General features: G+C 41.2%; 1 protein-coding gene across 6 annotated transcripts in view; it reads left to right on the top strand.

Moving 5' to 3' along the window:
• focad (focadhesin) overlaps positions 1 to 13,450 on the top strand; it is a 245,615-nt gene that overhangs the window by 40,947 nt on the left and 191,218 nt on the right. For all 6 annotated transcript variants that reach the window (XM_072281789.1, XM_072281784.1, XM_072281787.1 and 3 more), the window contains 2 exons: positions 677 to 831; positions 12,444 to 12,548. In XM_072281789.1, the coding sequence (XP_072137890.1) occupies positions 677 to 831; positions 12,444 to 12,548 (260 nt within the window). The remainder of the gene's footprint in view (positions 1 to 676; positions 832 to 12,443; positions 12,549 to 13,450) is intronic.

Below are 13,450 nucleotides of genomic sequence, written 5' to 3'. Positions count from 1 at the left end.
CTTTATATAGGCTGTGTGTTTATCATATCATATTCTTGCTTTTACTATATGTTAGTGTTATTTTTGGTTTTATGTGTTATTTGGTATGATTTGCTAGGTTATTTTTTGCATCAGGAATGCTCAAAAAATTTTTCCCATATAGATTAATGGTAATTGCTTCTTTGCTTCACGCCACTTTGGCATGAAAGGTTTCATAGGAATGCTCTACCTTAGTGAGGGAAATACGGGACAAGGGTGGTCCCATATGGGACAAACCAACTTAGCCCAATATACGAGATGTCCTGGCAAATACAGGACAGTTGGCAACCCTATGTTCAAGTTCAACAGTGCGTGATGGGGAATGAGGAAAGGTGCAGCTGAGTCATACCGTTTCCTCACGGCCCGGTAGCACATGCTTTGAGGCCCGGTGGTTGGGGACCACTGCTGTAAAATAATAAAACATGGTTAAAAATTTGAAAATGATATGACCACATCATTAGAATTTGTCTGAAAATTTATAATCTTATTAATGTTTTTAATTTTCAGGAAGTTATAAACTCATAGTTTAAATGATCAGAATTGATTTAACATTGTGGTTGCTCTCAATTTGTATTTTTCCTTTTCTGATGTGGTATGCTGCAGCAGTAAGCCAGGCATTTTAATTGACTATTGTAAATGGTTATTTTTTCTCTTGCAGACTCCTGCATTGAACTTGTTGTGGGAGAAGTGCTGCTGTGACAATGTGGTGGTTCGTACAGCCAGCTGTGAGGCACTGGTTGCCCTTGTGGCACAGAATCATGCCGAATTTAATTATGTGCTCAATGGAATTTTGAATCTGATCCCCTCCGCCAGGTACTAGAAGTAATTAAGTAAGGTTTGGCATAACTTGTTGATGCAAGACAATTCAGTTCTTTTCAGGAATAATACCCTTTAACAAAGGATTCACTGTAAAAATTTAGAATTTAGGGTTTTCCTATTCTCAACTGCCTTGAATTTGGAAAGAGACTTGCTCTACTGCATGCAAGCAAAAGAGTGCATGACCATAAAGTGCTTTATTCTACTCTATATTATCAGATTTGAAACAGATTTTGAGAGTTACCTGCCTTCATACATTGGAAAAACTGACTACTATTCCTCTATGAACTGAATTTTCTCATGTTGCTTAGTGTAGGCTATTTTACATCATGATGGTAAAATGGGAGCTAGTGAGATGTACATCCTAATGATCTCAGTAGTTGGAGGAAGAACCCTTGAAATATGAATGTGAGGTTGCATACTCTTGAGTCACAAAACTATGAATTTGAGAAACCTGTTTTTTTTTAGTTCTGCAACTTGATCACCTCACTCAGTAGCTCTGGTTCCTTTTCTGATTCAGTGCAAGTGGCTAAATAAGTCTCCTGTTGCATCTTTTAGGAGAGCATGAAATAATTTTTTGAATGCTTTGTCAACAATGTACAAATGACTGAAACTACTTTCACTTTTAGCTGCAAATTTTCTAACTTGTATACTAGAACACTACAGAATTGAGAAAGGTTCATCTCTGCAGTATTTGAACTTGTCCACCAAGGCATCCAGTCATATTATTAGATTATGAGAACACTCAGTCCTTGTTTATTGTCATTTGTTTATTGCATGCATTAAAAAATGATACAATGTTCCTCCAGAATGATATCACAAGAAGACGCAGGACAAACCAAGACTAAAACTGATAAAACCACATAATTATAACATATAGTTACAACAGGGCAAAACAATACCATAATTTGATAAAGAGCAGACCATGGACACAGTAAAAAAATAAAAAAATAAAAAAAAAAAGTCTCAAAGTCCCGATAGACTCATCATCTCACGCTGGCAGCAGAAGTGAGAAACTCTCCCTGCCATGAACCTCCAAGCGCCACCAACTTGCTGATGCAGCACCATTGGAAGCACCCGACCGCAGCGGACTCTGAGTCCGTCTGAAAATGTCGAGCCTCTGACCAGCCCCTCCGACACAGCCTCTCCGAGCACCATCCTCCACCGAGCGCTTTGACCTCGCCCCGGCCACCAAGCAGCAAGCAAAGCTGAGGACTCGGGGCCTCCTCCTTCGGAGATTCTGGACCACACAGTAGCAGCAGCAGTGAAGCAGGCATTTCAGAATTTTCGCTAGATGTTCCTCCATGCTCTCACGTCTGTCTCCATCAAATCAGGATTGTGCATGGCATCCTACTCGACAAATAACAGACATCACCGCCGAAGTGGCCACTGCGAGCTGTGTTGCGCAGCCATCTTCTCCTCCCGCCGTTTATTCAAGATATCACGCAATGACTATAAGCCTTTGCTACTACTCTCATTCCTGGCAGTTTATTCCAGATTTTTATTATCTTTGAAAGTTATGTTACAAAAATATTCTTCTCCAATTAATGTCTTTGTTTCTTCCTGTGACCTAGCTTTGAAATGTAATTTTGAAGTCATTCAGTACCATATATACTTCCAGACTTTAAGCTTTGCAGATACTCCTTATAAGCTCATCATACATACATAACACATTTCCCAATTTAAATGCAACAATTCAAATTGAATAAAAGTTGTTCAGATTCTGGTGCTCAGCTCTTTTAGAAGTTAGGAACGAGGCATAAAACTTGTTGCTTCACGCTGCCTCTGAGACCATCTGGTCTCAAGGTGGTCTTGATGATGTGCTGTGGGAACTTCAGTTGTTTCTTCAGGGCAGTCATGAACTGCCATTTGTAAGCGGGTGCCAGAATCGCTCAGGGTTGCCTTACTCTAGCTTCAGGTTGCTCTCCTGCTCTCACAAAGCTGATGGTTTGATGGCAGGGTTGGGCTGGTTTGCTGTTACTAATTTTCAAGAAGATTGCTTCCACGAGGATCTTCAATACCTGGTCACGTCTCTTTTGGGCAGCAGCTCAAGGTGTACTCCAAGGTGCCTTTCCTGGGACACAACAGAGAGTCTGGAGGCATTAACCTTCCCCCAGCTATGCAGGTCGGATGGGCTGAGCAAGATGTCATATATTGCCTGGACAGGGAACTTGATTCGGTGTGGCTCTGCTCACCAGAGATCAGTCCCTGTCACTCTCCTTTCTATGGCTGACTGCCACCTGATCCAAGCTCCCTGCTGCTTCTTGAACACTGCTTTGCTGGAGATGTCTTCATCCATGGCCGCTCTCACTTCCTCCTGGTTGAACTTGGACTTCTCCCTCCCTTTAGCCGTATCGTACCTGGGCACTGGGAAGCTTCCCAGGCCATCTCTTCCTTGGGTCACCACTCCCACCAGGACATTATGGCATAGCTAGGATTCAGCCTACTGCATGGCCTCTTCCACACTCCACTTTCTCCCGGTCTTCACAATGATCCTTGCCTGGGCCACCTTTGGGTCACTGGATTCCCTATATTGCATCACCTCTCTTGTTCTTGTCACCTTGAACTGTTCCTCCAAGGGTTTCAAGGGCAGCCGCAGCTTGGTGTTCTTTCCATAGAGGGTGATGCTACTGAGAGCCCTGGGCAATCCCAGCCACTTCCAAAGAAAGCTGCTGACATTTCTCTCTAGGTTCTTGACGATGGAAATTGGAACTTCATATACCAGCAGTGGTCAGAGAATTGATCCCTTGAACTTGCCAGGTAGTCCAGACCGGTCAGCTGCTTTCAGTCAGCTCTCCAGGTCCTAATAGGTTGCCTGGATTGTTGATGTGTCTATCAGGCTGCTGTCAAACACCTTCCCAAGGCTCTTCACTGGCTTTTCAGAGATGGTTGGAATGAGTGTTCCTACAATGTTAAAGCAGAATCTGTCAGTAACTCTGCACTTCCTCAACACCAATGATCTTGATTTTGTGGGCTTGATTTTGTAACCTTGCCCAGTTGATAAACTTCTCCCATCCTTGTAGAAGGTGCAGTTGTTGTTCCTCTTCGCGCCTTGTAGAGCATCAGGTGGCAACCTTGCTGTTTCTTTATCTGTTTTTTTTTTGAGGCCAAGTTGTTGGCTTGGCGCTCAACCTAGCACGGATGGAAGGTGTGCAAGGAGCTGGCCAGTTTCGAACCTAGGACTACTCACCTTGAAGTATGGTGTGGATGCCACTACACCACTGGCCGGCTTACCAGGTGCAGGGCTGCCCGATATTTGGCCAGCTGCATTGCATGAGCATCTGCAGACCGGAAGACTGCTATCACATTTGATAACTTCGTAATTTTGAAGCAGTGATGAGGATGTTGTAAACAATATTTCAATAGTTCCATTTAATATCAGAGAATGTATACAATACAAAACCTGAAACGTTTGCTCTTTGCAGACATCTACAAAAACAGAAGAATACCTCAAAGAATGAATGACAGTAAAACGTCAGAACCCCAAATCCCCCTTCTCCCCTCTCCCACACACAAGCAGTAGTAAAGCACCAGCCCTTTCCCTCCTCCTCCCCAACTTATTTCAGCAAAAAAGCATCAGCACTCTCCACCCATCAAGTAATCAATAGCAAAGTCCCCAAGAAAGACCATGGTCCGCAGTACAGAAAATCTAATCGTTCACCCAATATTTTGAGATATTTGTAACAACTATAATGTGATATGAAAATATCTGTGACTTCTTTTGGTGACAAATTCACAGGTACTGCTAATACTACTGTGATTTGCTGCCTACATTCATAATTGAAGGGAATGCAATATTTCAGTTACAGGTTATTGGAATAAAGATGTAATTTTCCCCCATCCAATTTCACAGACCCATAAAACAGGAATTAGGCCATTCAGCCCATCTAGTCTGCTCCATCGTTCCATCATGGCTGTTCCTGGATCCCACTCAATCCCACAACCCCCTGGAATCTATCCACAGACCCCCAGTTAAAAACCCCTATTATAGGTGATACCAATTGCACTGACACAGGAAACTAGAATATTATTATCCTGAGGAAGAGGAGACCTTCTGGATACACTGTATGCTTTGTATATGTGGATTCTTGGGCTGCATGCTAGAGTCATACATCTTATCATCAGTGAAGGGGCTTTGTGCCACTTGTCTTGCTGTGGCAGCTCAGATGCTGCTGCTCTAGTGAATTGGTGGTGAATTAAAGCATCATGATTACTGTCAGTATATCAGATAATTTATTTCCTGTGGTCACACTAGTTGGGTATATTTTTGTATTTTCAAAATAGTTGTCATGTGACATCCAGAAAGCAGTGCACATGCACTATACATGCATGGTATATATTTATGAGCATCAAGCAGTCTGCTGGAGGAACTCAGCAGGTTGAGCCGCACCTGTGGGGCGTGGGGGAAGGAACTTCTGATGTAATGCCTTGACCCAAAACATTGACAATTCCTTTCTCCAGAAAGATGCTGTTGGACCTGTTGAGTTCTTCCGGCAACAGATTTTAGCCTCTGCAGTTTCCTGTATCTCAAATTGTGCTGTTGGGTTACAAAAGAGAGGGCATACAAGGAAACCGAAGCTAGCGGGAAGATAGAGGATTAGGAAGCTTTTAAAAACTTGCAGAAGGAAACCAAGAATGTCATTAGGAAGGAAAAGATGAATCATGAAAGGAAGCTGGTGACTAATATCAAATTAGGTACTAAAAGCTTTCTTTATAAAAGGGTAAAAGAGAGTTGAGGGTAGATATAGGACCAATAGAAAATGTCGCTGAAGATATTGTAGTGAGAGATGCAGAGATGCCAGAGAACTGAGTGCCTATTTTGCATCAATCTTAACAGTGGAAGACATCTGCAGTATAGCAGACATTCAAGAGTGTCAGGAAAGTAGAGTACGTGCAGTGAAAATTACGACTGAGAAAGAGCTCAGGAAGCTGAGGGTGGATAAATCTCCTGGACCTGATGGAATGCACCATCGGGATCTGAGGGAAGTAGCTGGAGAGATTGCGGAGGCACTAACAGTGATCGAATCAATAGATTCTGGCATTATATGTGGATGACTGGAAAATTGCAAATGTTACTCCGCTATTTAAGAAGGGTGGGAGGCAGCCAAAAGAAACTATAGACCTGTTAGCCTGACCTGTCAGTGGTTGGGAAGTTGTTGGAATCGATTGTTAGGGATGAGATTACGGAATACCTGGAGGCACATTACAAGATAGGTCAAAGCCAGCATGGTTTCCTGAAAGGAAAATCCTGCCTGACTAACCTACTGCAATTTTTTGAGGAAATTACAAGCAGGGTAGACAAAGGAGATGCAGTAGATATGTGGTGTACTTGGATTTTCAGAAGGCCTTTGACAAGGTACTGCACATGAGGATGCTTAGCAAGGTAAGAGCCCATGGAATTACAGAGAAGTTACTATCATGGGTGGAGTACTGGCTGATCGGCAGAAAACAGAGTGGGAATAAAAGGATCCTATTCTGACTGCCTGTCGGTTATCAGTGGATTTGGGACCGCTGCTTTTTACGATGTATGTCAATGATTTGGACTATGGGATTAATGGATTTGTGGCTAAATTTGCCGATGCTACGGAGATAGGCGGAGGAGCGGGTAGTGTTGAGGAAACAGAGAGCCTGCAGGGAGACTTGGATAGTTTAGGCGAATGGGCAAAGAAGTGGCAAATGAAATACAATGTTGGAAAGTGTATGGTCATGCACTTTGGTAGAGGAAATAAGCGGGTAGGCTATTATTTAGATGGGGAGAGAATTCAAAATACAGAGATGCAAAGGGACTTGGGGAGTCCTTGTGCAGGATACCCTAAAGGTTAACCTCCAGGTTGAGTCAGTGATGAAGAAGGCGAATGCAATGTTGATGTTCATTTCTAGAGGTATAGAATATAACAGCAGGGATGTGATGTTGAAGATCTATAAGGCACTCGTGAGACCACACTTGCAGTATTGTGTGCAGTTTTGGACTCCTTATTTTCGAAAGATTATACTGACATTGGAGAGGGTTCAGAGAAGATTAATGAGCATGATTCCAGGAATGAAAGGGTTACCGTGTGAGGAACGTCTGGCAGCTCTTGGGCTGTATTTCCTAGAGTTCAGGAGAATGAGGGGATCTCATAGAAACATTTCAAATGTGAAAAGTCCTGAACGGATTAGATATGACAAAGTTAAATCCCATGGTGGGGGTGGGGGGGTCGAGGACAAGAGGGCATGACTTCAGGATATAAGGACGTCAATTTAGAACAGATGCAGAGAAATTACTTCAGTCAGAGGGTGGTAAATCTGTGGAATTTGTTGCCACAAGCGGCCATGGAGGCCAAGTCACTGGGTACATTTAAGGCAGTGATAGACAGGTTCTTCATTAGCCAGGGCATCAAAGGGTATGGGGAGAAGGCAGGGGAGTGGGGATGACTGGAAGAATTGGATCAGCCATGATTGAATGGCGGAGCAGACTCGATGGGCTGAATGGCCTGCTTCTGCTCCTGTATCTTATGGTCTAACATGCAAGCCTTATATGCTTCTGCTTTTGAAATTTGGCAACTGGGAATAAAATGTACTTCTTTTTAAATAAGAGCCTCTGTGCCTGTTGTAAGTGTTATGAGCAAACCACTTATAATGCACTGTTCTGCCTTGTCTGATATACTGTTATTCCTGCAGTAGCTGGAACATTTCAGTGCAGTTGCTCTTATTAAAGAATGAAGATGCTATAGTTTGGTCCTCTCTGAGCTGAAAGGCAGAATTGCTCACAGACCATCTGGGCAGAAAAAGTTATACTAGTGAAAGCCCTTCTCCTTTCTCTGATAGCAGCTTGCCAGCCCTTTGCTTATTCTCCTTGTCCTGCTGTTTCCCAGGGAAATGCCTATTATGTCTGGTAACAATTGTTTGTGAGAAAAATCCTACATCTCTTCCAGTGTTTTCAGGAAGTAATTGGTCCTTACACATTGGATTTTTTTTTTTTGCCAGGAGAATTCGATTAGTATTTAACCATTCAGTAAATGGTGCTGGTGAGGAGTTACTTCTGTAAGGGAAAGAGTATTAGTTGGGGCATTAAATTCCAAAATGGGAGTTATATCCCAGTTTGACAGTCGCAGTCCTGATGCTTCTGTACTTCCTTCCTGACAGTAGTAGATCAAAGAGATTGTGGGATATGTAATCTCTTTGATCCATTATTGTCAGGAAGGCAAATCATCATTGCATAGTCATCGGTGCCATGATTTGCTAATGTTTGTCAACATCCTCCATGTGTGCACAAAGCCCCTCACTAATGTGGGATCCATGTGTTTGCCATGGTACCCTTTGGAGTTCTAAGGGTATCTTTGAAGCCTAGTTACAACCAATCACAGTTTCAATTTTGACATCTAAAACACAGAACACTGCAAACATTCTGTAGAGTAAACAGCCCTTGTGGAAAGAGGAGTGGTTAACATTTTTGATTTGGCATGGTTTTGAGATTAATCAAGTTAGTTTTTTAAAAAATACTTTGGGAGAAACCTCACTCTCTTCCTTAATCCTGAATTACAAATGGTGGAAAAGTTCTTAGCAGGTGGAACTTGCAGCTTTGGTCTCTGTTCAGTAGTTGAACTCTTGAAAAATGGGCCGTGGTTGCTAACTGGAAATTGGATCAAAATCTCAGGAACGGAGCTTTGTTTTGCGCACCCTCTGCTATGAATAATGTTTGTTGATATATAACTCGAGAACTTGAGTTGTCATATATGTTACCCTTCCAAATCTTGAACATGTGCTGTACCACTTAAGGAACCACTGTTGCACCACTGCACAAAGTTCCAAGTTCAAATTTATTATTGAAGTATGCATACCATATACAACTTCGAGATTCATCTTCTTCCAGGTACCCACAAAACAAAGAAACACGACAGAAATAAGAACAATGGAAGCACAAAAACCACATACAGCAAAGATTGACAAACATCCAATGTGCAAAAAAGGACAAATCACGCAAATAGTTTAAAAAAAGTAAACAAATAATGCATAGAACATAAGCTGCAGAGTCCTGAAAGTGAGTCCACAGCTGCATAGTCAGTTCAGCGCTGAGCCGAGTGAAGCCGGTAAAGGAGCCCAATGGCTGCAGGTCATCTGTTTCTGAAACTGGTGGCATGGGACCCAAGACTCCTGCACTTCCCGCTCAATGGTGGTAGTGAGAAAAGAGAGAGACGGGTCAAACTCAGCAGACGACATTGAATACGAACCAGTGTTTTCCACTCTTGGGCCTCGACACTTTAATTGGCATGGAGTAATGGAACTGAGCCTGGGTTCGTTTTCTGCTCTTATGCTCGATGCAGTGTCCCCACCAAATGATGGCCATGCTTGTATTCTTGGGAGTCAAGTTCACTGATTCCTTAAGGAGATCATAAAATTGCTAGTTTGTTTAGGCCAGTGCTTCCTATATGCTTTTGGGTTACTACCCCTTTGGCTTCCAGACCACATTTCCCAGCACCTCCCTCTCCCTTTCTGGACATTACGTAAAAACTATAAAGAATTTTGATTTATGATGCACATTGAAAGAAAATAGGAACTGTAAATTCAAACAGTGACAAGTAGTTGCAAAAATTATTCAGATCTATTTAAAGCTACGAATAAAATTATTTCTTTAGTTAATTACAGTTAAAGAATTTTTATCAATAATTTTAGAGTGTACATTATTGGTATAACTATTCACTACTTCATTGCTTTTTCCCCTTTTATTGAGATGGATGGGCTTGTGCAGTGAAAACAGCTTCTCAACCTTAGGCTGAATGTCACTCAGGATGGGTTTCAGATCCCCACGTTCAGTACTTTGCAGTCTGCTTTATTGCTTTGAAAGAGCTTGGGCTACTGCACTGAAACTATGCTCCACTAAATACGATGGTGGAAAGGCAATTAAGAACATCTTGACTTTTTCTACAGTGCAGCACAGTGTTCAGAGATTTCGTTCTGCGCCGAAAGTCGTGATATGACCTGTTGAACCTCGGCTTAAGCAGAAAATCATTTTGTAGCAAGATCAGTTCTTCCTTCATTCCTCCTTTTAGTTCCTCATTACAAGAATTCAGAAATGGATTTAGTATCCAATCTGGAATTTGCATTGAGAGAAGATCCTAAAATCTCTCTGCAATATCTTTATGCAGTACACCCAGGTTGGCACTGTGTACCTGAGTATCATCATCTGGTATTCTTTCTTTCTGATCCAACTCAGAGAGGCTCAGAAGTAGGAAAAATGTTGTGATGGCCAAAGTTGCACTTAAATAGGGTTAACTTGGACAGAAATGTGGAGACGATTGATTTGACTTTGATAAGATTCACATCATTTCCTTGCAGTTGAAGATTGATTTCATGTCATGCCTAATATTCTTGAGTTGATTACTGAATGAAGCATTCAAGCCTTCATAGAATTTTATCACAGTTTGGAAAAGCATATGGAAGTGCCTCAAGCAGTTTCCTTTTGAGAGACATCTGACTTCTGTATGCAACAGCAAGCATTCAAACTGCTCATCATTCCCAATACAAAGCTCTCAAAATTGTCGAGAATTGAGAGCATGGGACTTTATTTACTGCTGTGATAGTAGTATTTAATGATTTGTGTGGCTGATCACTTAGGTTTTTTTTTGTGACACGATATTGTCGGTAAATTACACAGTGAATGGTAACTATGTTAGATACAGCTTTTTTCAAGACTGTAATAACCCTACAGTGATGTCCTGTCATTGATGGTGTCCCATCTGCTGCACAAGCAAGAATGTCGGTGAGCGGAATGTCCTTCTCTTTGAAAAATTGCTCAATAACCTGAAATATTGACTTCGCCTTCATATCTGTTTCTGATCCCTTTACAAATAATAACTCTTGAACCATGCTTTCATCTTTTATGAAGCGAACATAACCAAGAAGCAAAGATTCACTGCCTGAAAAAGTTGACTCATTCAACTCCAGAGCAAATTCTATTGTCCTAAGTATGTTACACAATGTATCTTCCACATTCTAAGATATTTCATCTATTCATCTTTGAACAGAGTTGTCTGAGCAGAATTGTTTTAATTATTCGCTTTAGTGACTGATACAAAACCATACTCAGAACTTCCCTTGCTGTTGGCAGAATCAGTTCTTCTCCAGTTGTATGGGGCTTTCCAGACTTAGAAATAAACGATGATGAACGACGTCATAATTGCTCAGGCAACACCTGACCCTCTGCCTGAAAGTACGTAAAGTGGGGCAGCTACATCTGGGATAGAGAAATGGGTCGAAGACCATTCGAAAGGGCAGCTTCTGAACTTTACTCTATTGAACGTCATACCGTAATTCACAGGAATTGTGTCATTGCGTGATTAGAGTATGGGAATAATACTAATTTACATTATACTACAGTAGTGAACAGGCTTGGATATAACACAATTTATAATTTCAGAATTCTCATGATATGCCAGATACAAAAGTGTCACAGTGCTTTTCAACAGCTATAACGTGCTTCGAGCAAAGTTTAAGAGAACGGTAGGTTACCAAGAGATGAGGTGATTACGTAATCATTGTCATCAGTTATGAGGCACTGAGGATCAAATGCTTATAATAAGTAGTTCAATTCTTAAATAAGCCTATAATTCCTCAGCTGCCCTCTCCTCACCGCCCCCTTTATCTTTATCCCTCCTTTAGAAACTCCCACTGCCCCTGGTGGGTGGGGCATATCAACCACTGTGGGAACCACTGGTTTGGACGGTTCAGAAGTACATTTCTTAAAGGGAAAATACAAACTGGATTGTAGTGATTGTAGTTCAGAAGAAGTGTATCCTGTTATTTTGTGAGCTGCCTGCAAAATGTCATCTTCCTGGAACAGCAGCTCTTTGAATGAGAATTTTTTTTCCTGGAATATTACAATCTCATTTTAATTAAAGGCAGATTAGGATTACTATGCCAGTGTAGATTTAATTATCTATTTGTTTTCAGTGTTGGATCCTTTCCTTCCTTCCTTCCTTTACTGGCCTTGACTTTCTATTAAATTGATATAACTATTTAACTAAGGCCAATTGTCTTTTACCAGTGGGATTTGTTTCATTTCAAAAGTACACCAATTGTGTTTCTATGTGTTTGAAAAATACTAAAGGTAATCAGAAAATAACTCTGGATTTGATACAATGTTTGGACTTTATTGTTTAGCTTATCAGGGCAACTGTGTCCCCAGAGTTGGTTATTGATGAAGAAGGCCTAATGTAACCACCCTGCTATCTCTTTTTTCCAGTGTGCTATAAGGTTGCATGCTTCTACCTTTGCTTCTGGATTTTGGCAACTGGGAGTAAAATGTACATACTTCTCTTTGAGTCAGGAGTCTTCGACCATTTTCACTGTTATGAACAAGCCTGTCTTCTGCCCTGTCTGATGTGCCTGGAGAAGATTAAACTTTTCAGTGAATTTGCTCTTTTTGAAGAGTGAAGATGCTCTACTTGGTTCTTCACTGAGTTGAAATGCAGAATTGCTCACTAATCATGCAGAATTGTTCCTACTCATGTGTCCAGGTTGATTCTGTAGTATCAAAATTTTGAATTTGTATTTCCTTCCAGGTCTGGTATTTTAGTAGCTTAATTTTGCTTTAACAGTCTATAGTATGGAATGATATCTTTCTTTTTCAGTAATGTGCAAGGATTGATTAGAAGTATTGGAAAACTGCTACATATGCAAGTACAGAGTGCTGAACAAAGTGGGAAAGTGCCATATTCATGCCCCTATGCCATCAGGTAATTCTTGGATTGAAACTTGTTTACTGTTTGATATCTTGTCTAGTTCAATGCTTGGCAAGCTTTAAACTCTGCCAGTTTTCACTAAATATAGCACAGGAAGTAAATTCAATTTAAATTGCTGGAGGAAATATGTATTTGTTTACATTAGTCATTTTATTTTCTGTCCATCCAGTTTCCGGTGCATATGGGTTTATAGTACACAATTGCCCACCAGCTTGTCCTTCTTAACACAATTCAGCTAAAAGTTTTTTTTGATTCTTTCAACATTCATCCTTGGCCTCATATCTCCCTGTCACCATATCTGCTTCCAGTCCTAAAAGCTTCCAATATTTCTAATTTCATCTTCCTGGAGTTTCTTCCCTGGGCCTTTCTATCCCATGCTCTCTCTCACCTCCAACAAGATGTCTCTTAAATCATTCTACTTGTCTTGATACCTCCTGGTTCATTCTTAGAAATTCCGATTGATTATGTTCTTCTTTTGTGACTTGTGGTCTGCATTGCTTTGAAATTTCCTCTCCTCTTTTTACTCTCCTCCCATCCGGTAGGCGCTACAGGAGCCTCCGCTCCCGCACCAGCAAGCACAGGAAGAGTTTCTTCCCTGAGGCTGTGACCCTGCTGAACCTCACATCACAGCGCTAAGCAGTATTGCACCCATATTGTACTGTCTCAGTACTTCTATATTTGTGTGCTGTAGCACTTACTGTTTATTTGCAGTTATTTTGTAAATAACACGATTTGCATTTCTGGTTAGATGTTAACTGCATTTCATTGGGTTTGTATCTGTACTCGGCACAATGACAATAAAGTTGAATCTAATCTAAAATTGTGATATAAATGGCAGGTTGTTGCTCAATGAGTGTGCAACTCATGAGCTTGATGGTTAATTTTCACATGATACT

The sequence above is a fragment of the Mobula birostris genome, chromosome 17, assembly GCF_030028105.1.
Source record: "Mobula birostris isolate sMobBir1 chromosome 17, sMobBir1.hap1, whole genome shotgun sequence".
Lineage (NCBI taxonomy): Eukaryota > Metazoa > Chordata > Chondrichthyes > Myliobatiformes > Myliobatidae > Mobula > Mobula birostris.
Note: the sequence above shows the minus strand (reverse complement) of the source record. Positions and strands in the feature narration are given on the sequence as shown.